Below are 20,458 nucleotides of genomic sequence, written 5' to 3'. Positions count from 1 at the left end.
CAGAAAAGGATATTTCAGGGAGGTGAACAAGGCTGGAAGGCAGAAACGAACCTGGCATTTTCAGACACAGTTCCAAATGCTTTGCATGGATTAATCTTTACAATAAATCCCATGAGATGAGACTTTAATTTCATTTTAAGGATAAGGAGAACGAAATCACAGAAGCCCATGATCATGTCATGAAGCTTGTAAGTGGGGGCTGGGACTACTAACCGAAAGAAGTGTTCACAGAGCGGAGAGAGGGAAGAGCCAAAGGTAGGAATTTAGGCATTGTACTGTAGACAGAGCATGTCATGGTTCTTGGAGGTTTTAGGGAGGAGAGGTATAAGAGCAATGTTTAGGGCAGGCTCATCTGGCTGCATGTGCAGGGTGACTGGCACAGACCTGAGGAAGGAGTGTAGCTCTGGCCACTGCAAAAAGTAAGAGCGGAGAGAATTCAGGGCCAGACTTGGAGTGGGGAGGAAGGTTGTTATGAAACAGGAATCAGTGTAATTTCTCCAGTGACCAAAGATTGGAGGAGTCAAAGACAACCTTGAAACCCTGGGCAACTGGAAGGAAAATGACATCATTGACAGGAACAGATAATGTCTACTAGTACAGAGCTAAGAATCTGTCACCTATTATATACAAAAAGTATTCATTGCGCCTGTGTTACCTCTACAGTACACATATACAACACACACATACCTCCCCTTGTTCCTGTTCAGGGCTCCATCTGTATTCCCTTCATCCCCTTCTAAAGACTGCCTCTCTGGAACCTTTAGATTGGGGTGACCAATTCATTCCTGTTTGCCCAGGGCTTTCCCAGTTTTAGCACTGAAAGCTCCACAGCCTTGGAAATCCCTCAGTCCCAGGAAAACCAGGATGTTTGGTCATTCTGCTTTCCAGCCCTGGGGACTCAGAACTCAGGCTGCTGGGTCAGAACCCTACCAGTTAGCAGTGTGAGTGTGGGACAGAGTGGAGGCAAGGTGTCAGGAGTTCTATGGCTCTTGGGAAAGATTCAAGTCCAGGACAGTCTAAGAGGTAGTGGGGCGGGGACATTTCTTTGAGGGGCTGGAAGAGCAAGGAGCAGCTCAGCCTGAAAGCAAAGATGCCATACAGTAGTGGTGGGTGGCCCTTCTTTGAGGGGCCAGGAGCCCTAGTGGAGTCCCCAAAGCATGTAAGTCCCACCTTCCTAGCCCCAGTCCAGAACAAGAGGGCCACATGAGCAGGCCTGGTATGGAGGCACTGTGATATAATCACCCCTTAAACAAACACAACCACCTCTCCCGAACCCCACCCCCCCGCCAGCCAGGCATGAGCAAAGAACTCCCAGGGCAAATAATTCTAGTCAGGAAGGTAGGGTTTAGCCAGGTTAACTGGCTCTGAGCCATAACCCTCAGCTACTTAGGGCTTCCTAAATCCTAGCCCAGTGCTACCACCTCTTATAATCAAGGCTTGGATAAACAAAACTCAAACCTGTCCCACCAAAATGGCCTCCTGGATGGGTGTCTCCTCTGCTAGGTCCTAGAGCAGAGCTTCCCAAACGTCAGGTGCCTCAGGGTCACCGGGAGGGCTTATTGAAACACAAACTGTTGGGCCCACTCTTTCAGTTTCTGATTTAGAAGGTCTAGAGGGGGCCTGAGAATTTGTATTTGTAAAAAGTTCCCAGGTGACACTGATGCTGGTGGCCCAGGGACCACGCTTTGAGAACCACAGTCCCACAAACTCTGTATTTTGTGAAATAAGCAGCAATTCACTCATACTTCTCTTCCCAGTGTTGGAATCATGAACATGTAGGACAATTGCAGACAAAAATCAGTTTATTTAACACCCACTATGTACCAGGCTTTCGGTAGGTAGGTTCTCACACTTTCTCTTTCAGCCCTCACAACAGCCCTGTGAGGTAGGGATTGCCCACATTTTACAGATGAGGAAACTGAAGCACAGGTGTTAAGAAATCTGCCGAAGGTGACCCAACTAGTAATGGCAGACTTCAATCTGTCATACAGTATTTGAGGGGCCTGAAACCATAAACAATAAAAAGAATTTGGGACAGCCTTAAATAAAGAGGTGCTTCAGCATCTCCTATCTCTAGGTGCAAATGGTGTTGAATAAGACCCATAGGACAGCAAGAGTCATTCATCCTGATAAATGGTTCCTCTAGGAAAGGCATTCTGGAGGCCTAAAAGTCCCCTACAGATCCACATTTAAATGAGCTGAGAGTCCCAGGCAGAGCTAGGGAGGAACCAGCCAGGAGCAGCTGCCAGGATCTTAGAGGAGAAACCAGAAGGTCATGATTCTTATTCAGAAAGTAGAGGATTTTAGCCTTCTTTAGGGGCAGTGACCCTGGGTGGAAAAAATTAAGTAAATTCACATGGGGGAAAGGCTGGTTACAATGCCCAGTGCTGGAGTGGAGAAAGACCATGACCAAAGTAGCAGAAGCCTGGGTACCTGCTAAGGCCCCATCAGTGGGAGAGCCAGCAGTGCAGGTACCTGGAGTTGTATGGGCTCTGCCAGCTCCAGGCAGGAGCTGGTAAGCTGGTAAATACAAACCCTTGGTGAATCTTTTAGCAGTGGGAGGAGGGGAGCATCAGACCATTGGGCAAAGGAGAGGTCAGAATATGTATAGAAGTGTGGACAGGAAACAGGGCATGAGGAGCTCAGGCTTCAGAAAACAGGGCAAGAACTGGGATTAGGAAGAAGTGAGCATCTGTCAAGCTGAAGGGCGAGACTTGGGCCTTATTCATTACTGTGACCCCATCCTGAGCACAGAGCTCTGGCCGGTGAGTGAGTCCCCCAGGGCCAAGAAGCAGGGCAAGCCTCAAATGGCCCCACTGCCAGGTCTGTTATAGTCTGAAAACCTGAACTTTTGTACAGATCCCTTCTTGAGCCTTGGGGGATTTTATTTTTCCTTACTGCTCCCAGAAGAAGCCATCTGCTTGAGAACCAAAGAAAGCCTATTTCAGTGGATGTAGGGCTCCTTTCTCTCATCAGAAGGTCTCTGTGGCAAGAGGCATGACTGCCAGGGATGTTCCCAACCATGGTTTTAGAGTACAGGTCTCAAAATGTGCAGTGAACTGCTACCACACAGTGTCCTTCATCCCTGTGGGATGCACACATGGCCTTGCCTTATTAGGGACAGGTCCTCCTTCATCTGGTGTGAGGTAGGTGCTGGGGCCCAAGTCCCAGGATGCCCCAGCCCTTTGAGGAGTCCTGGAAATGGAGAGGACAGGGTCTTCTGCTCTGAGTATGGGGGAGGGACCAGCTGGAGTGGCTTAGGTGATGTGGGGGATAATGCAAGGGTGGAGACAGAAGGCCAGGGGCCCTCGGGGCAGTGCTTCCAGGACAACTGAGGGAGAGGAGGCCTGAAGGCCCCAGCTCAACATGGGGAAATGCATAGGGGAATCCAGTTGACAGAGGCGGACCAGGGCTTCCTCCTCACTGGTCCTGCTGAGAAAGAAGAGGGAGGGGCACCTTATACTCCTTCCAGCAGTGCTGCCTGTGCCCCCCTCATCCCATGCATTCCTGCCCGTCCCCCTTATTTGTCTGAGGCAGAAGGCAGCACCACTTGGTGTTGCAATCCCGGCCAGTTCTCTCTGTTTCCCCCTCAGCATGAGAGTGGGTCTGGTCCCCTTACCAGAGTGAGTTGTAGAAGGCAGAAGTGGAGCTCCCAGGCTGCGTCAGGCTGGGATCCGCCTCTCAGAGTCTCCTGGAACACAGCAGCTGCCTCTTCGAAATGCTTCAGTCCCAGAGGAATGAGAAAGAGGAAAGTTTAGGTGTCAGTGGGGTCAGGGAACTTAAAACTGCTCCCTTTCCCAAACTGGCTCCAGTTCCGAGTACCACTAACATTGTGACATTGTGGTAGTAGCTTAACTAGAAAATGTCAAATGTAGACCTGATCCCCACCCGATCCCACTCAAATTCCTCTTCTCCTTCCAACCTCAGACCCATTACCTGCAGTCCCATCAAGGCTTTGCCCAGGTGGAAGAGGCCCCGGGGCCAGCCAGGCCGCAAAGTAAGGGCTACCTGGGCATCAGCCAGGGCTCACACCGGCTGACCCGGCCATTCATGGCAGAATGAGCGATTTCCAAATAACCTGATAAAGACAAAGTGGCCAAAAGTCCAGGTCCTCCCTTGGCACCCGGCCTTGCCCTGACGTCCCAGCACAGAGGCCAACCCCCCCACCTACCGGTGGTCCCGGGGGTTGAGCTTCAAGGCCTGGGTGAAGAGGACCATGGCCTTGTGGTGGAAACCATTTTGGGCAAAGCTGGTACCAAACTCTGGGGAGAAGAGAGGGTAGGAAGGTTCAGATGGGGCTATCGCAGGGAGGGATGGGTGAGGAAGGAGAGAGAAAGAATCTCACTCCTGGCTCTGTTGTAAGGCAGCTGCCAGCAATCCTAGAGATGCCTAGGAATGGGAAGCAAAGTCAAGCAGGACTTAAGGCGTCAGCCTTCCCAAATCCTTCTCCTTTGTTTAAACAGTTTGTATCAGGCAACTCATGTAATCCTCATGACAGGTCTGCAAGATGGCATCAGCCCTACTTTCTTGCAGAGGAAACTACCCCGGGTCAGGGTGACAGTGATGGAGCTTGATCCCAGGTCTCTTAATCCTAGGGCCAGAGAACTCCTTCTACTGGTCACTGCCCTCTACCCTTAGATTGCGTAACTTCCCAGAGCCCTCTGGCACCCCTTCCACTGGTTCCAGCTGAGGTTCTTCTGCCCTCCTCCTCACCTCTGCCTTATGATTCTGCCTGGGGCTCTCTTCTTTTGGAGTGCTTCCTTCCTCCTAACTCATCTTCTCTTGGGGACCCAAGCTCCTGCCTTGGGGCTCCTGACTCAGTCCCTTTTCTCTGCAGGCACTGGGGGGCCAATCCCCAACCTTGCACAAAGCCAGAGACACAAAGGTACTAGATAGATCCAGTGAGTCCCGTGAGCAGAAAGGAAAGTTAATGAGGGGCAGGGATGAGGTATGTCCTAGAGTAGTGGGAGGAGAGGGTGGGCAGAGACCATGAAGGGAAGGAAGGCGGCTCCTACCTCTTCCTCGCAACACTGTCGCTGAGCTGGGCTCCCAGAGCTGGATGGGGGGGCTCCCATCCCCATCTGCAATGCCTCAGACTGGAGGGAAGGTGAATAGGTGCAGAGTTGGGATCGCCTGCTTTTCCAGCCCCCACCTCCTGGCACCTGGTGCTCTTAGTACCTGCCTGTAGACATTCGCGTTGGACTCCCTGCCATCCTGCTCCAAACGCTCCCTTCGCTTCTGATCCTTTTGACGCTGTAATAACAATGACGAGGAAGACGAAGATGTATTTTGAGCACTATACTTAAACACCCACACACATACACACACACAGTTTGTATCCTGAGACCAATTCTTCATGTGGACAATATATATTACATGCCATGGTACCGTACTAAGAGCTTTGCATACACTATCTCATTTAATCCTTGCAGCTCTACGAGGTAGGTTTTGTTGTCATCCTCGTTTTACAGGTGAAAAAGCAGATAAGACAGTCACCAGGCAGAGGGCTCATAGTAAGAAGGCAGATTCCAGCCCAGACAGCATAGTGTGACTCCAGAACCACTGCACCAAATGGCCTCCAGGAGACCCTCCAGTCCCTGAGCCCCATGGGACCCCCTGGCCATCTAGAGTTCTCTCCTCTTCCCTCCCCCAAGTCCCTCTGGGCTCCCACCCCTTCTGCCCTCCAGCTACCTTCTTTTTAAGTCGTTTCTTCTCTGCTTTCTGTTTCATGCGCTCCTGCTCAGACACCAGCTCCTCAGCCAGGCGGCTGGCTTCCTGGAGGAGGAAGGGCAGGTGGCAGGAAAAGAGAGAGAGAAAGCGAAAGGGAGGTAAGCAGTATGAACGAATCTTGGAAGATCCAGATTAGGAGAGAATATAGACATGGGAATTTGGGGACTGGGAGAACTGGAGTCTCATCTCTTCAGTCAGCAGGAGCCTCTGAGGCATGGCCACCTGAAGCAGGTTGTCTGAGTCACTGAGGCAGGATGCTGAGGCACAAGGGCTTTGAGGGCAGGGCTTAGACCCTCGTGGAGGGTATAGGAAGGACTTTTGGAGACCACAGTAGGTGCCCAGTCTCTCAGCCTCCTTGGCCTTGTCATTCTGTCCAGTAGTTTCCCCCTCATAACAGAAATGGTCTGGAGGGAATCTGTCAGGAGGGAGAAAGAGAAGGGAAAGAAAGAACATGAGAGAGAGGAGCATCTGAAAGCCAACCCCCCCACCCAGGGTACCAGCCTGGGCCCGGCCCCTGCGCTCCCCACCATGGTGACACAGCTGCAGCCGCCTGCTGCTCCCACCCACACGGATCCGATGCAGGCCATGGGGATCATTCTCCACAGGCCGCCAAAGAAAATCCACTATGTCCTGGGAGGGGGAGGGGAGGGGAGATTAGGTTGGTGTTGTGGGGAACTCTGGGAGAGAGCAAGGAGCTTGGCTGGGTTGACCGCTCCACCACGGCAACCACTAACCAGCCACCCAGCCTGGAAAACCTTACTGGCCGACCTCTCCCTGCTCAGCACCTCAAAACACGCTGCTCCTGACTTTCACATGTATCACCTCCTTCACTAACTCTCCTGCCTTCCCAAGAGCTGAGGGCGGCATTCAGTCCAGGCTTCTCTGACATCCTGTCATTAGGTCAGCCACACTGATGCCCCTGAAATGGAGCCCTCTTTCCTGCTCTTCCAGCGGTGTCCCCTGCCATATCCTTGAATATGAACACCCCCATATAATCCACCCTGGGGCTACCTCAACGCCTAAATGAGTGCCACAGTTCCTGGCTGGCCTCTCCCCTGCACTTTATCTGTTTCTCCCCCAAACCAAGCTCTCAGCAATTACTCCCCTACTCAGAATTTTCCAGTAATCCCCCACTGCCAGGGCCACAGGCAGGACTGAGTCTAGCCTGGGATCCGGAGCCTTCCAAAAAGCTCCTTGGCTGACCTTTCCAGTTTCCCCTTGCAATCCTCTCCTACTTAGCTGCCGTCCTCCCTCTGCCACCAGGCTCCTTCCAGCCTTGGGGTCTTCCCCCAGCTGTCCTCAAATCCCTCCTGGCTCTGAGCTTCTTTCTCACCACAACTTGCCTCACCTTCAAGAGTTCAAATTCCATCTCCCCACAAAGCCTTCCCAGACCCTTTCATTTCCAGTTATGTCTGCCCTCACTCAACCAAGCTGCATTAACATAGCCTGTGTTATATAATTTAAAACCTTATTATTCATTGCTTTTTATTGCTCTCTTAATTAGCCAGGTAGCATAGAACTGGAGAGAACACTGTGCTGGAGCACAGCTGCTTGCATCTTAGTTCTGGCTCTGCCACTACTGGGCTGTTTGATTTTGGACAAGTCATTTAACCTCTCTGGACCTCAGCTTCCTCATTCACAAAATGAGGCAAGACTCTTCAAGGCTTGGCCTGTACATTCTGTGGTTCTAATGAGGATTGTTTCCTTAGTTAGTGTAAGCCATCTTTAAAAACAAACAAAAAAAGGACTGCCTTGACCTTCTATCTCTCCCCAAAACACAGTCTATACTACTCTCTTAATTCACTACCTGGCCACACATGATCTGGCCACCCAATCTCTTCATGAAATCATCTCCTACCCTCTCGCCCTCCTCCAACTGCAGTGGTCTCCTTTGAAGTTCCTACAGTGCACCAAGTGTGCTCCCATTTCAGGGCTTTTGTATTTGTTACTTCATCTGCCTGGAATCCTCTTTCCCCAGTGAATGGCTCACTCCTTCATCCCCTTCAGATCCCTGCTTAAATCTTCTGAGGGAGGACTTCTCTGACCACTCCCTTTAAAAAGCAAAACCTCTCAGTTCCATTCAGTGTTCCCTATCCTTCTTCTTGCTTTATTTTCCTTTGCACTTCTCATATTTGACATACTATATCATTTATTTGTTGACTGGCTGCCCCCACTAGACACTGCTAATTCATTGACTATAGGGATTTTTGTCTGTTTGGTTTACTGCTTTCTTCCCAGTGCCTAAAACAGTGTTCAGTACATAGTTGGTGCTCAATAAGTGTGTGCTGAATGAGCAAAGGCAGAGAGATGGGTGAGGAGGCTATTGTAATAGAGATGCAACCAGGAGCTGTGCCTGAAGAACACTGTGTGATCCAGTGAGTTTGCACTTTGTCCTGTTAGTGATGGAAGTGGATCTAATCTGGGAAGCGAAATGCTCAAATGAAATTGTACTGGGGAAAGAGATGAGTCTAGGGGTGAAATGTTTAGTTAGCAGGTCATTAGAACTGTTCAGACCAGAAAGAATGAGTTCTTGAACTAAGGTAGTGGCAGCAGAAGTAGGAATGGAAATAATAGATTTGATTGAAGAGACACTTCAGAAGTAGATTTTGTGACTGACTACACGGGTGAGGTACAGAAGTAGAGTTTGTGACTGACTACACGGGTGAGGTAAAGAAAAGGGGAGGAATATGTAGAATGATTCTCAGATTTCTGAATTAAGCAACTGGATGGAAGTTTGTGTTATTAACCAAGATTAAGATGAGAGGAAACGCAACGAATTTGCAAAGATGATGAATTAACTTCTGGACTTGTTGAGTTTGGTTTTAGAGATAACCAGGTAGCAGTTGGAAGTATAGCTTCTCAGTGCTTCCAAATCTGATCCTGTCCCTCCCTCTATAACCCTACCACCTCCTTCAGGACATCCAAACCCATGTGCCAGACCAGGACTTTCAAACCACTTGCTGCCCTCTTGCTCGCCTCTTCTCTCAAACCCATAACTAAGGTCTCACTTCAGTGAAGTTCTCAACGTTTCCTTGCTTTAGTGTCTTTGCTCACACTGTTCCCTCTGTTCATAATATCTTTCCCCAAGCAACTCCTACCCACTCCCCAATCCTCAACTAAGAGACCCTCGTCTGCCCCATCCTGCCCACTTCAAGCATTTATCACAGTTGAGTCGTCCCCGCCCCGCCTCCACTTGCGTTGCGTTTCTTGGCAGTAGGGCCCACAGTTACGTCTCTCCAAAGCCCTGGTGGAGCCCCGCGCGGCGCCGGGCCGGGGCAGGGCTCAACACGGAAGGTTGAAAAGAGGCGTGACCGTAAAGGGAACGGGCCGAAGAGCAGCTAAGAGTTATGTTTTGTTTTGGTTTTTTTGGCCGCGCCGCGAGGCTTGCGAGATCTTAGTTCCCAGACCAGGTACTGATCCCTGGCCTCAGCAGTGAAAGCGCGGAGTCCTAACCCCTGGATCACCAAGAAATTCTCAAGGAGTCCTTTTAACCTCGTCGCCGTAGTCCTCAGGACCCTTGCAGAGTTTGGGGACAGCAGCGACCCCCAGCGGGCAGCCGGGCCGCAGAGGACAGTATATAGGAAAAGAGGGCGGCGGCGCGTCTAGGGGCCTCGGGGTAGGTGAGCTGGAGCCCTCTGCCTATCGCGTGAAGCACAAAATCCTACTGAAAACAGATCTAATTGGGGCTGCCCCAGTCCTCCTGGACCCCCTCCGGTCTTGTCTCACCTGCTTACCTAGCTTGACCAGCCCCACAGTCTTCGGACTCGGCACCATCCCCGTCAACAGTGACCCGAAAGTGAAAGTCTGGCATTCGACACCGGCCGAAGGGCAGAGTAGGACAGAGTAGGCAGCCATCTTTGTTGGGGGCAGAAGCCTCCGCTTACGGAGCGCGAGAGAGTGCATGACGGTCCCGGCGGCTCCCGGGCCAGAGATGACGGCTCCGGGAATGGGGCGGAGCCCCGGCTGCGGCAGCCGTTGAGCAGTACGGGGAGGTGGGAATCGTTAGCTTCGTTCCGGACAAGCTGTCCCATGGCCCAAGCGTCTCGCTCTGGTGGCCTTCTGCCTCCGCTGGCTACCGTGCCGCCGTTACGGGCGCAGCCCAGGGGCGCTGAGGAGAAGCAGTGGCAGAGAAAGCGGGCAGGCGCTCTCCGCCGGGACGTTCGTGGCTGGCTGCGGCTGCCGGCTGCCCGAAGCATCCCCTGCCTGGACCCACGGCCCGGCGGAACTCCGAGAGGGCAGCCGTGGTGGGCGGTGCCGGCGGACGCAGGAGAGCACCGTGAGGCTGGCGCTGTGGACTGGGGGCGGGAGCCGGCAGCTGGCGGCCCGACCCCTCCAGCGCTGCAGCGTCTCCGGGCGGTGTTGTTGCGGCTGCACCACGAGCGGCAGGAGCTCCTCCAAGCCCAGGACTGCGCCCGCCACCTACAGGCGACCGTGCGCCTCCTGAGGATCCTGAGTCCCGGCGCTCCATCCCCCGGCCACTTGCCTCAGCTGTGCCGCGACCTGCTGGCGCACCCTTCCGGAGGCGCGGTCCTGCGAAGCGGCCTTCAGGAGACACCCGAGTCGCTACCCCTGGCACGCTCCGTCGGACTAGCCGCCCAGCGCCTGGATGCTACTATGGAGATGCAGCTTCGGGCTCTGGGCCAGGCGCCCGCCAGCCCGGGCCTATCGTCCCAAATCGCCGACCTGCTGCTGGCACTTCCCGCCTACCACCAGCTGCAAGGAAAAGCCTTGAGCTACGTTCCAGGGGCAGCGCGACCTTATCCCCCGGCCCGTGTGCTCCGCCTCCTGGCGGGGGAGCGGGGTTGCCAGGTGGCAGGTTGGCTGGATGAGGCGCTCAGGGGATCCGACTTGAGGGACCAGCTCCGCAGGCGGTGCCAAGAGGAGCGGGAGCTGCTGCCAGGGCTACTGGGCCTGATGGGGGGCGTGACGGGTTCAGTCAGCAGTGGACTGGGGCTTGGAGGGGCTGGGGCCCTGTGGAGCCAGTACTGGACCATGCTGTGGGCAGCCTGTGCTCAGAGTCTGGACCTAAGTCTAGGACCCTGGAGGGACCCCAGGGCAGCGGCACAACAGCTGAGTCAGGCACTGGGTCAGGGTGAGTGATGGGCCTGGGTGGGTGTTTGGGAAGGCTGGGATCTCTTCTGTATTCACCTCACTCACTTGCCACCTAACTACAAAAACAGGCTCTTTAGAATGAACATACCCCACCCCACCCCTGGGGGTTCAGGCTATAGCTTCTGGGCTTTCAAGGCAAAGTCTTGCTTTCCATGCCAGCCTTGAGTCTTGGGGGAAGCCTCCCCTCTTCCCCCATCATTGAGTGGGGGCAGTGTTGGGCAAAAGAGGGACCCTGTTTTCAGGCTCCAGTCATTTCTCCCACTAGCATCACTGCCTCAGGAGTGTGAGAAGGAGCTGGCTTCTTTGTGTCACAACCTAATTCATCAGTCTCTTACCTGGAGCTGGGATCAAGGTGAGAAGGAAGGGGCAATGGCAGTGACACAAGCCCCAGACTGCTCCTTCCTTATCAAACCACACCCCCTCATCTTCAGGCTTCTGCCAGGCCTTGGGATCTGCTAGTGGAAATCAGAGCAGCCTTCCCTCATCCTCTCAAACCACTGAACTTTTGCAACAGCTCTTCCCTCCTCTCTTGGATGCCCTTCGAGAACCCAGGTCAGGACTGCTCCTCTACCGGCCTCCAGGTGAGACAAGGTATTGGGGATGGGGGGATAAGAGAACAGCTGAGGATATCTATCTCCTTTATTCCTTAATCTGTTCTGAAGCCTGCCTCCTCCAAAGGTGTTCCGTGGCCCTTCAGATACTCTGTCCCTCCTCTCCCCAGGTCCTGCCCCCCTTTCCCTGGGGCTCTGTACCCTGCAGACCACCTTGCTCTGGTTTTGGGGCAGAACTCAGCAGCATCTGGCAGCGTGGGCCCCAGGTTCCTTCCTGCTCCTGATCCAGAAGGATTTACCTGTGAGTAGCTAGGGAATGGGGAGGGGAGTATCCTGGGCTGGGCTCGGATCTCACTCCCTGTTTCTGCCAAAGCCTCTATTATATGAGGCAGAAGCTTTGTCCAGCCTGGCCTCAGAGGAAAGCTTGGCCCTGGAGGTGGAGCAGCAGCTGGGTCTGGAGATCCAGAAGCTGACTGCACAGATCCAGGTAAGGGGAGCAGGCGACCTGCCAGGGGCCAGCTTTGGGGTTGGTGGGGTGGTTGTGGTGGTGGTAGAACAACTCAGTGCCTTGGAATCGCCGCTAAATTTATCTTTTCTTGCTCTTCACTTTTTGTCCTCTCTTTATTATGGAAAATTTCAAAAAAATACAAAAGTAGAGAGAAGAGTATAATGGACCACCATATTCCTACCACTGAGGCTTTAATAATCATCAACTCATGGTCAATTTTATTTCACTTATATATCCCACCCCCAACTCCCATGTCAGGCTCTCATTCTGTGATGTTAACAGCCACTGATGATTGATGATCATTGTCTATATCCGTTATTTCATTAGAGGGTGCAAGGTGGTGACATTCCAATTCTATCATTCCTTCTTCATTATTAGTTGGATTACTCTTATAAAGTGAAACTTGCCCTCATAAATTACTTGGTTACTTTGAGGTATAATTTGTAGAGAAAAAGCAAGATAAATGATTGACTTTTCCTTTTATTTACTAGTTTTTGATATGTTTCTCCTGTTTTCTCAAAGTATCATTTGTATTTTTATTAAAACTGAAATAAAATATTTTAGAAGGCGTCTAATGAAAAAATAGCACTTTAATTGCCCCTCCCCAACTTCGATTTCTGATCCTTGTTCCACAGTAGTAACTTTCATCCACTCTTGGCTGTTTCTTCTAATATTTTCTTATTTTCTTCTAAATTTATGAATTAAACTATTATACTTCTAACTTTTCCCCATTTTACACAGTATCTGTTCCTACTATGGATGATGTCTCTCTGCTTTTTATTTTCTCTTCCTGCCCAAATGTCTGCTCTTTGCCCTGAATAGGGGCGTGGCTGTAGAGTTCAGTCCCTGCCCCTCTGCTCCTTTTCTCTCTGCATTCCACAGTGCCTTGGTGCTGTAGACCCCCCCCAGTTTAGCCCTAATCCACCACCTGCATCTGCCTGTTGGGCATTTATACCTCAATTTACTGCTGCCTCTTTCAACTCAACATGTCCCAGAACAGGCTTTTCATGAGTAGGGTGGACAGTGACGGTTGTGGGAGCTCTGGGGAGGGAACGCCTTGGTGGACACATGGTAACAGAAGCTCCTTACAGGCTCTGTGGCTCAAGCTGGTGGCTGGGCATCCTCAGAGGAGCAGCAGGGGTTACTGGATGTGGGAAGTTCATAGTTCCTTGGGGGAGTACTGGCAAGATGGTCTGACCAAAGCAGAAGCTCCCTGTGTGTGTGTGTGTGTGTGTGTGTGTGTGTTTGTGTGTGTGTGTGTACATGAGCATACACTTGCCCTCGCATGTGCATCTCAAGGGTGGGGGTGGAGGATTGTGAAGGAGTAGGTTGTCATCAAGTTGTGGAGGGCACTGAACACCAGCCCACAGATTTTGGACTTTATCTCATAAGTGATAGGGAGCCATTGTAAGAGCAGGAGGGGAACAGTGAAGACAGTGATAGAGTTTGATCCAGCTATAGAGGTCAGGATAGAAGGGAGGTGGGGAGACATAATATGAGAAGGGTTCAGCTCTTGGTAGTTGCAGTGAGAACAGAGCAAAAGGGGCAGGGACAGTGTGCTCATCATGTGAACCAAACACTGTCCAAAGCAGTTTCATGCCTTGCTTCTCTGCCTGGTGACTGCACTACTGGGCATCTGCTCTGGGCATTCTACCACATACGGCACTGGGATGAAAAAGAAGAATCAGATGTGAGTTTTCTCCTCAGCTGGACTGTAATGTCCCACAGAAAATACTGTCCCATAGTGTGACCTTGTATTTTCTGAGTGTTGAGTGCAGAATTTCCTAACAAATGTCAGTTGACAAAAGAGTAATTTCTTTGTTATATATAAGGAAGAAGGGGGTTCTGGTGTTTGGGATAAGACAAGAAGAGTTTGGATTTAGACTTGGTGGGAGAGAGCCCATGTATCAGGAGCCACATGGGCTCTCTCCCACCAAGTCTGGCCCCCGCCAGGTCCTTTCCTCTCTTCAGGCTCTCAGGCATACAGTCACCTTTTCCTTAGACCTGCCACTACACACCCCACTTCTTGCGTTCTTCTCTTAGATGGGCTGTAGAGACCCCTCCTTTTTGCTGTCTTCTCCCCCTCCAAAAACAAAACCTATCAAACCAAAGAAACCAAACCAGCACATGGGCCTTTTCTTGCTTTGTGGGTTACAATGCGCTGGAGAAATGGAAGTGGCTATAAAGAATATTCAGTGTGAGGACATTCCAAAGGTTCCTGAATCTTAGAAAGTTATATTCATTGCTCCTGGTCTACACTCAGTTCTTGCCTTCCTTTTATAGATGACAGACAGATCGTACAATTCCCTTTTCTTTCTTCAGCCTCTGCCTGTCTGCAGATCATGCAGACCTCTCTCTAGCATCTGCTTTTGAACATTGGCGGTGGTGAGGGTGTCTCCCTTTTTTTTTTCCCATTAACGTTCCTATGGAACAAAATTAACATGGAGGATTTCCATCCTCTGAACCAAGCTGAGGAGAGCAGGGTAATCTTAGGGCAAGTGTCCATAATCTTTTCTCGGTCCAGACCTCTTGGAAAACCCAATAAAAGCTATAGTATCTCTCCTCAGAAAATGCCCAAGCCCATACAATTATGCATACAATTCTGTTCTGGGGCTTTATGGATGCCAGGTTAAACACCTCAGATTTAGAAGAGCATATAACTTGACAAGTCCCTCAGAGATAGGCCCCTTTTACTTTCTCCTTATCCCCACAGCTCCTGCCTGAAGAGTCACTAAGTCTCTTTTTTCAAGAATGTCATAAACGAGCCACACAGGACTTCGAACTCCACATGCCACGGGGTCGGTACTGGCGGCATCGTCTCTGTCCTGGTAAGTCCTCATCCCAGCGTTCCCTTCCAGGCTTCTCAGGGGTAACAGTGTCCTGGCCCCTCCAAATCCTGGCTCCACTCCTTTGTCTCCATCCTGTCCTCACCTTCTGTGTCCCCTCACCCTGAAATACTACCCTCTTCCCCCAAATGCTCCATTAGGGGCTCGATGGATCTCCCTAGCCTCATATCCTGTCCTTTCTCTTCTCTCACTCCAGAATTTCCCAGTATCCCTAGTGAGTATGCTGGGTTGGTGGTCCGCAGGGTACTGGAGCCTGTGTTGCAAGGACTGCAAGGACTGCCACACCAAGCCCAGGCCCCTGCCCTCAGCCAGGCGCTGACTGCCATCCTGGGTGCCTGGCTTGACCACATCCTCACCCACGGGATCCGGTTCAGGTGGGGAGAAAAGGAGGCCGTGGCAGGGGGATGAATGGAACTGAAAAAAAGGGAGGGGATGGGTGGGGCAGAGTGGTTCGGAGAGGCAGGAGGGTCAGGTGGCCACACTGTACCTTGGCCTTCAGCCTGCAGGGGGCGCTGCAGCTCAGACAAGACTTTGGAGTGGTCAGGGAGTTGCTGGAGGAGGAGCAGTGGGGCCTGTCCCCAGAACTTCGCCAGACTCTGTTCACGCTCAGCATCTTCCAGCGGCTGGACGGGGCCCTGCTGTGTCTGTTGCAGCAGCCCCTGCCCAAGACTCAAGTCCACAGGGGGCCTCCCTGTTGCTGTGAGTCACTCTCCCTCCCCAACTCCAGGCTCTCTTTGCCCCTAGCTCATAACTTTATGTGCCGCATCCCCCATCCTCATCATTGATCTGGCTTCTGCGTGTACCCCACTCCCACACACATACACCGCCAGCCACCTGCCTTCCACTCCTGCCTTACCAGGTGCATGTAATGAGGTCCAGGCCATGGAATTGCCCAGCAGCAGCCTCAACAGCCTGGAGAGCTTGGAGCCCCCTCTTCGACCTGGAGCACTCCCAGCCCAGACAGCTCAGCTGCTAAGCACACTGTGGGGAGAAGGACCTAGCCCTGAGGCTTACCTGGTAGGAAATCAGCAGGCCTGGCTTGCCCTGAGGCAGCATCAGCATCCCCGCAGGCACTTACCTTTTCTTTCCTGCCTGAGCACCAGTTCTGAATCCTAAGGACCCTAATGAGAGCCCGTCAGAACTCCCTATCTCTGTCTGAAAAAGCCGAGACATTTAGAAATGCATATTAAAAAAGCCTAACTGGGATCTTGGAAGAAAGCATACCTGAGAACCACAAGCTACACAGAGCCTGGACTTAGAAACCTGGAGGTCAGCATCCTTGGGAAGCTTGGGCTTAGTTCCCCATCAGTGAAGACATCTCAGAGCTAGACACTAGCAGTAAGGGGCTAGATGCTGGGAGTAAGGCTTTAGGGTTGGATCCCAGGGGAAAGGGAAAGAGAAAAAGCAATAGAAAGCAGGGAGCCTAGATGCCACTTCCTCTTAAGTCCCTGGAGCCAGGCTAAACACAGAAAGTTCGGGACACTACTACAAAGTTAATTCATCAGGAACCACAGAGGTGGAATAGGAATTTCTACACCTAAATCAGTCCCACGGCGTATACTATATATAGTAGTACCCTGCACTCCCCTCCCCATCACTATTTTTAGTCATTTAAGAATATTGGAAAAAAAAAAAAAAGAATATTGGGCTGTAGGACCTTCACGTGTAAGCTTCGCTACTCCAGAGTTCCACGTGTTTAATCTTAAACTACCTGAGTGGAGTTTACCCTCTGGTAGGTTTATAATCCCTGCCGTGGTGGTGCCCTCTCCTTGAAAGGGACCAGCACTTAAGACGGTGTTAACGTAGATCTGGCACAGCAAGGTACAGAGGAGTAAAGGCTGCAAAAGACGTGTTATCGGAGCCAGGTGCAAACGGCTTTTGCCCTGTTTATTGTCTTCACCGTGGTAAAGGGGGCTATTAATGACAGGTAGTGTTTACTGACCGCGTACTTTGGGCGCCCCATACCCTGTGCCGAAATCATCTGTCTCCCTCCTGGCCTTCCTCCTCTTCTCGGCTGGGGAGCCCAGGGCGGCGGCCTGGGGACCAGCACCACCGACCGTGGCAGAGAAGCCGCACGAGGCGGAGGTCGGGGGACTGCGGAAGCGCGTAGCAGCCCACAGCGTCTCGCACTAGCGACACTTCCGCCCGCACGAGTCCTTCCGGGGTGGGGGTCACCATGGCAGCGGCCTTGGCTCGGCTCGGACTCCGCTCTGTCAAGCAGGTTCGGGTTCAATTCTGCCCTTTCGAGAAGAACGTGGAGTCGACAAGGTACGAGGGGGAAGGAGTGCGGACGCGAAGGGGCTCGCCTTCCTCCCGCCGGGGGTCTAGCCCCCTCTGCCGGGCGCTCACGCCGTTTTCTCACCGCAGGACCTTCCTCCAGGCCGTGAGCAGCGAGAAAGTTCGCTGCACCAACCTCAACTGCTCGGTGATTGCGGACGTGAGACACGACGGCTCCGAGCCCTGCGTGGACGTGCTGTTCGGTGGGTCTGGTTGGGAGTCGGGAGGGAGTCGCTAGCTCTCGGCGCCGGCCCCGCCGTCCTCCCGGTGCCTGACTCGTTTGTTTCTTCCGCAGGAGACGGGCATCGCCTGATTATGCGCGGCGCGCACCTCACCGCCCAGGAAATGCTCTCTGCCTTCGCCTCCCACATCCAGGCCAGGGGTGCGACGGGGAGTGGGGACAAGCCGGGCGCCAGTACCGGGCGCTGACAGCGCGGAAGAGACCAACAAGCAGGTTTTCACCTAAGACTGCTAAGGACACATCTAAGAAGAGCTTGACTTAATTACTCAAATCACTATTTGGAAGACCACAGAGCGCAAAAGAAAAAAGAAAGAGCCCTGTGACTACAAATCCAGCCAGTGTTTCTGGGACGAGACAAGATGGGGAGGGGTCTGGACAAATTTGAATTTATTTCACTTTCTTACCATCACTCACTGCTTAACCCTTTTGAATTTGGCTGCTTCCAACACTACTCAAGGTACCTCTTACTCTTATTAGAAATGCTGTTTTCTTAGTCCTCATTTTTCCATTTCAGTAGCACCTGCCACTCTTAACTCCCTCCCCTGTGTAACTTCTTTTCTGCTCAGGTCCTTTTTCTTCTTTTAACCATAAAGGCATACTACTCTCCTTCTTTCTCTTCTTTTATTTTTGGGGCATCTCATATTCTGTCATGACTTGAACTACCCTCTTGGGTTAAACCCTACATTTCTGTTTGGCTCTAATCTCAAATTCTGTGCTATAGTCAGGGTACTTACTACCAATTTTCTCCAAATTCCACCAACACTCTTTGTCTAACCCTAACCCGATAATCTTATATACTCTCTAAAGTTGACCCTTGAACAATACAGGTTTGAATTGCAGAGGTCCTCTTACATGCCTGTTTTTCAAATAAATACATAGTACAAGTACTACACGATCCGTGGTTGTTTGAATCTGCGGTTGTGGAACTGTGGGTGCCGACTGTAAAGTTATCCCCCCATTCTCAACTCTGTGGAGCGGTTGGGCCCCTAACTCCCATCCCCACCCCCATTGTTTAAGGGTCAACTGTACTTGCCTCCTCTCCTGACTTCCTCATTCCTTTAAAAGGCACTTCATCTGCTCAGCCACTTGAGCTGGAAACCACAGCATTATCTCTGGTTCTGCCCGCTCCCTTTCCCTGCGTATCCAGTCAGTAAGTTCATAATATTCTGTCTTAAACAAAAGCTTCTGAAATGTTCTCTACATTTCCATTCACTCTCTTGTATTATTGTTGCATTCTCCCACCTGGTCTCCTTTTTGCTAACCGTTTTTGCTGCTGCTTGCTTTTATCTTTCCAAAGCATATCATTGGTTTTATTATTACAACTTGTTTCAGAGAACAGTGCCTAAAGTACTTTTTAGGCACCCTGCCTAAAGTGTTTTTCATACTAGGTTACCACCCATTAATGTGGATCATGAAGTCAATTTAGGGGGTTAAATCAGCCTTTAAAAAACAAAGTAAAATAGAATAAAAAGTATCAGTAGATGGCACATGGACTGGGAAGTATTCTTTAAGAAACTTAAGTTTTAAGCATATAATCATGAATATAGATATAGGTATTATATAAAGTATGTGTATGTGTGTCTATCTGCATGTACTTGGTTGCAGTATAGAATTATTTCTTACCGCAGGTTGTAGGAAAAAATGGTTGAGAGCCACTGGTTTAGAGAAAAACTTCAGAATGTTCAGCTAGGCAATCAAGAATCTGTGGACACTGGCTGCTGTGTACTTCGCCAAATATATTTCCTCCTACCCCATTACTATACTACTTCTCTCTTAAAATGGTGATATCTTCAGAGGACTGGTTTTTCCCCCTCTCCCTTCAAAGAAAGAAAACTATCAGGAGACAGTATAGTGTAGTAAAAAGCCAGAATTCCTGGGATTGAATCCTAGCTTTTCCCTTAAGTAGCTATGTAACTTTGGACACATTACTTAGCCTCTCAGTGCCTGTTTCTTCATTCGTAAAATGGGGATAATAGTACCTACCTCATAGAACTGTTGAGAGATTAAATGAATTGATATCTGGGACTTCCCTGGTGGTCCAGTGGTTGAGACTCTGCTCTTCCACTGCAGGGGGCACGGGTTCAATACCTGGTCAGAGAACTAAGATCCCTGCATGCAGTGCAGCCAAAGATCAATCAATCAATAAATAAATTGATATCTGTAAACTGCCTATAATATTGGGTGAGCATAGCATAGTATCTAAGAGGCCATATGTTATAGGCCTCTTTAGTGACGAAAGGATACAACCTAGATTTGAGTCCTCCAGGTCCATGGTTAACTGGCTATTATCCTTGGCCAGATTAACTACTCTCATCTGTAAAAACAGGGATGGTTCAAACACTGCTGTAAACACGGATTGAGTGCTGGCACTGTGCTTATAGATTGTGAACTTGAGGTTGGGGCTGTTTTCTCTGTGTCCCCCGCACCTTGCATAGTGCCTGATACAGAGTGTGCAATAAACTTTTGTTGAATTTACCAATATTTAGCATCAACCTTGTGACTTCAACTGATTAGTACTGAGATACAAAGATGAATGGTGAAACTCAGGTGTGTGTACTAAGTGCTACAATATATTGAATAGGTGTGGACCAGGTGCAATGGTAGCAAGAAAGGACGGACCATTGGGTTTGGTCAGAAGGTGATTGTTAAATGAGTAAAAAGTCTACTAGTGGAGGGTGGGGCCAGAAGTCAGATTATAGTGAAAGAAGAAGTGGGTGTGCAGCATAAAGTAGTAGTTTTATATAATTAGAGTTTGGATGGGAGGTGTGATAATAGCTAGAATAGCATAAGGGTGTGGAGTAGGGTTTTTTTAGAGGATGATGGAGATTTGTACTGTATGAAAACACCTTTTATGCTGAGCTGTTGGAGAGAAGTAACTATGAATCTAAGTTGCATTTCTGAACGATCATCAAATGTAATCTTGGCTCTTCTAGGACAACATCAGGTGCAGGTGCTACCTCTTTCCTACAGCCTTCCCTGACCTGGACATAAGCAATCTTTCCCCTAAGCGCCTTTGCTTCCTGGGTTGTAGAAAAGGAAAAAAAAAAAAAAAGGTACAGCCACCACCATTATGGTCCTTGTAGGGTTTATCTAGATAAGGAATCCTAGACTGAGTGGAGGTATGACATCTAAAATCACAGATCCTCTTGAATCCACTCCATTTCACTAGTAAAGAAGGCATAGGTGTGGACAA

The 20,458-nt window shown here is 50.7% G+C and overlaps 3 protein-coding genes across 17 annotated transcripts; 2 read left to right on the top strand and 1 right to left on the bottom strand.

Annotated features, from left to right (window-relative positions):
• Positions 1 to 1,787: 1,787 nt before the first annotated feature.
• On the bottom strand, positions 1,788 to 10,027 carry TTC31 (tetratricopeptide repeat domain 31). Of its 11 annotated transcripts, XR_005022353.1 has the most exons (7): positions 9,457 to 9,664; positions 5,692 to 5,775; positions 5,179 to 5,253; positions 5,016 to 5,096; positions 3,937 to 4,262; positions 3,620 to 3,721; positions 3,399 to 3,507 (listed from the first exon to the last, which is right to left on the bottom strand). XR_005022353.1 is itself a non-coding variant. In XM_036872804.1 (6 exons), exons 1-6 carry the CDS (start codon positions 9,631 to 9,633, stop codon positions 3,421 to 3,423), a joined length of 531 nt encoding a protein of 176 aa, XP_036728699.1. In that variant the 5' UTR covers positions 9,634 to 9,664; the 3' UTR covers positions 3,300 to 3,420. The 11 variants fall into 11 exon arrangements, 4 of the variants coding, with proteins under 4 accessions (XP_036728699.1, XP_036728700.1, XP_036728696.1 ...); XR_005022354.1 differs by having other exon boundaries at positions 1,788 to 3,432; positions 3,937 to 4,078; positions 4,172 to 5,253; positions 5,692 to 6,145; positions 9,465 to 9,973; XM_036872804.1 differs by lacking the exon at positions 3,937 to 4,262 and having other exon boundaries at positions 3,300 to 3,432.
• On the top strand, positions 9,732 to 16,885 carry CCDC142 (coiled-coil domain containing 142). Of its 5 annotated transcripts, XM_036872796.1 has the most exons (10): positions 9,732 to 10,822; positions 11,108 to 11,194; positions 11,274 to 11,423; positions 11,564 to 11,694; positions 11,767 to 11,880; positions 14,615 to 14,729; positions 14,944 to 15,121; positions 15,247 to 15,446; positions 15,607 to 15,764; positions 16,675 to 16,885. In XM_036872796.1, the coding sequence occupies exons 1-10, from the start codon at positions 9,760 to 9,762 to the stop codon at positions 16,855 to 16,857; spliced, it is 2,379 nt and encodes a 792-aa protein (XP_036728691.1). In that variant the 5' UTR covers positions 9,732 to 9,759; the 3' UTR covers positions 16,858 to 16,885. The 5 variants fall into 5 exon arrangements, with proteins under 5 accessions (XP_036728691.1, XP_036728690.1, XP_036728688.1 ...); XM_036872795.1 differs by lacking the exon at positions 11,108 to 11,194; XM_036872793.1 differs by having other exon boundaries at positions 15,607 to 16,807.
• MRPL53 (mitochondrial ribosomal protein L53) lies at positions 16,818 to 19,746 on the top strand. Its single transcript, XM_036872806.1, has 3 exons — positions 16,818 to 17,015; positions 17,115 to 17,227; positions 17,320 to 19,746. Exons 1-3 carry the CDS (start codon positions 16,924 to 16,926, stop codon positions 17,451 to 17,453), a joined length of 339 nt encoding a protein of 112 aa, XP_036728701.1. The 5' UTR covers positions 16,818 to 16,923; the 3' UTR covers positions 17,454 to 19,746.
• Positions 19,747 to 20,458: the final 712 nt, after the last annotated feature.

Source organism: Balaenoptera musculus, chromosome 13 (genome assembly GCF_009873245.2).
Source record: "Balaenoptera musculus isolate JJ_BM4_2016_0621 chromosome 13, mBalMus1.pri.v3, whole genome shotgun sequence".
NCBI classification, from domain to species: domain Eukaryota; kingdom Metazoa; phylum Chordata; class Mammalia; order Artiodactyla; family Balaenopteridae; genus Balaenoptera; species Balaenoptera musculus.
This window is presented reverse-complemented; position numbering and strand designations above follow the sequence as displayed.

What these genes read in the sequence shown, in the direction of transcription:
- MRPL53 (XM_036872806.1), top strand. Translation starts at nt 16,924, where the DNA reads ATGGCAGCGGCCTTGGCTCGGCTCGGACTCCGCTCTGTCAAGCAGGTT. An exon ending in AAGAACGTGGAGTCGACAAG is followed by an intron (nt 17,016 to 17,114) that starts GTACGAGGGGGA and finishes TTCTCACCGCAG; the next exon opens with GACCTTCCTCCAGGCCGTGA. An exon ending in CTGCGTGGACGTGCTGTTCG is followed by an intron (nt 17,228 to 17,319) that starts GTGGGTCTGGTT and finishes TTTCTTCCGCAG; the next exon opens with GAGACGGGCATCGCCTGATT.
- CCDC142 (XM_036872796.1), top strand. Translation starts at nt 9,760, where the DNA reads ATGGCCCAAGCGTCTCGCTCTGGTGGCCTTCTGCCTCCGCTGGCTACC. An exon ending in GAGTCAGGCACTGGGTCAGG is followed by an intron (nt 10,823 to 11,107) that starts GTGAGTGATGGG and finishes TTCTCCCACTAG; the next exon opens with CATCACTGCCTCAGGAGTGT. An exon ending in GCTCCTCTACCGGCCTCCAG is followed by an intron (nt 11,424 to 11,563) that starts GTGAGACAAGGT and finishes TCCTCTCCCCAG; the next exon opens with GTCCTGCCCCCCTTTCCCTG.
- TTC31 (XM_036872801.1), bottom strand. Translation starts at nt 9,633, where the DNA reads ATGCACTCTCTCGCGCTCCGTAAGCGGAGGCTTCTGCCCCCAACAAAG. An exon ending in AGAAACGACTTAAAAAGAAG is followed by an intron (nt 5,254 to 5,691) that starts GTAGCTGGAGGG and finishes TTGTTATTACAG; the next exon opens with CGTCAAAAGGATCAGAAGCG. An exon ending in TCCAACGCGAATGTCTACAG is followed by an intron (nt 4,263 to 5,182) that starts GCAGGTACTAAG and finishes TCTTCTCCCCAG; the next exon opens with AGTTTGGTACCAGCTTTGCC.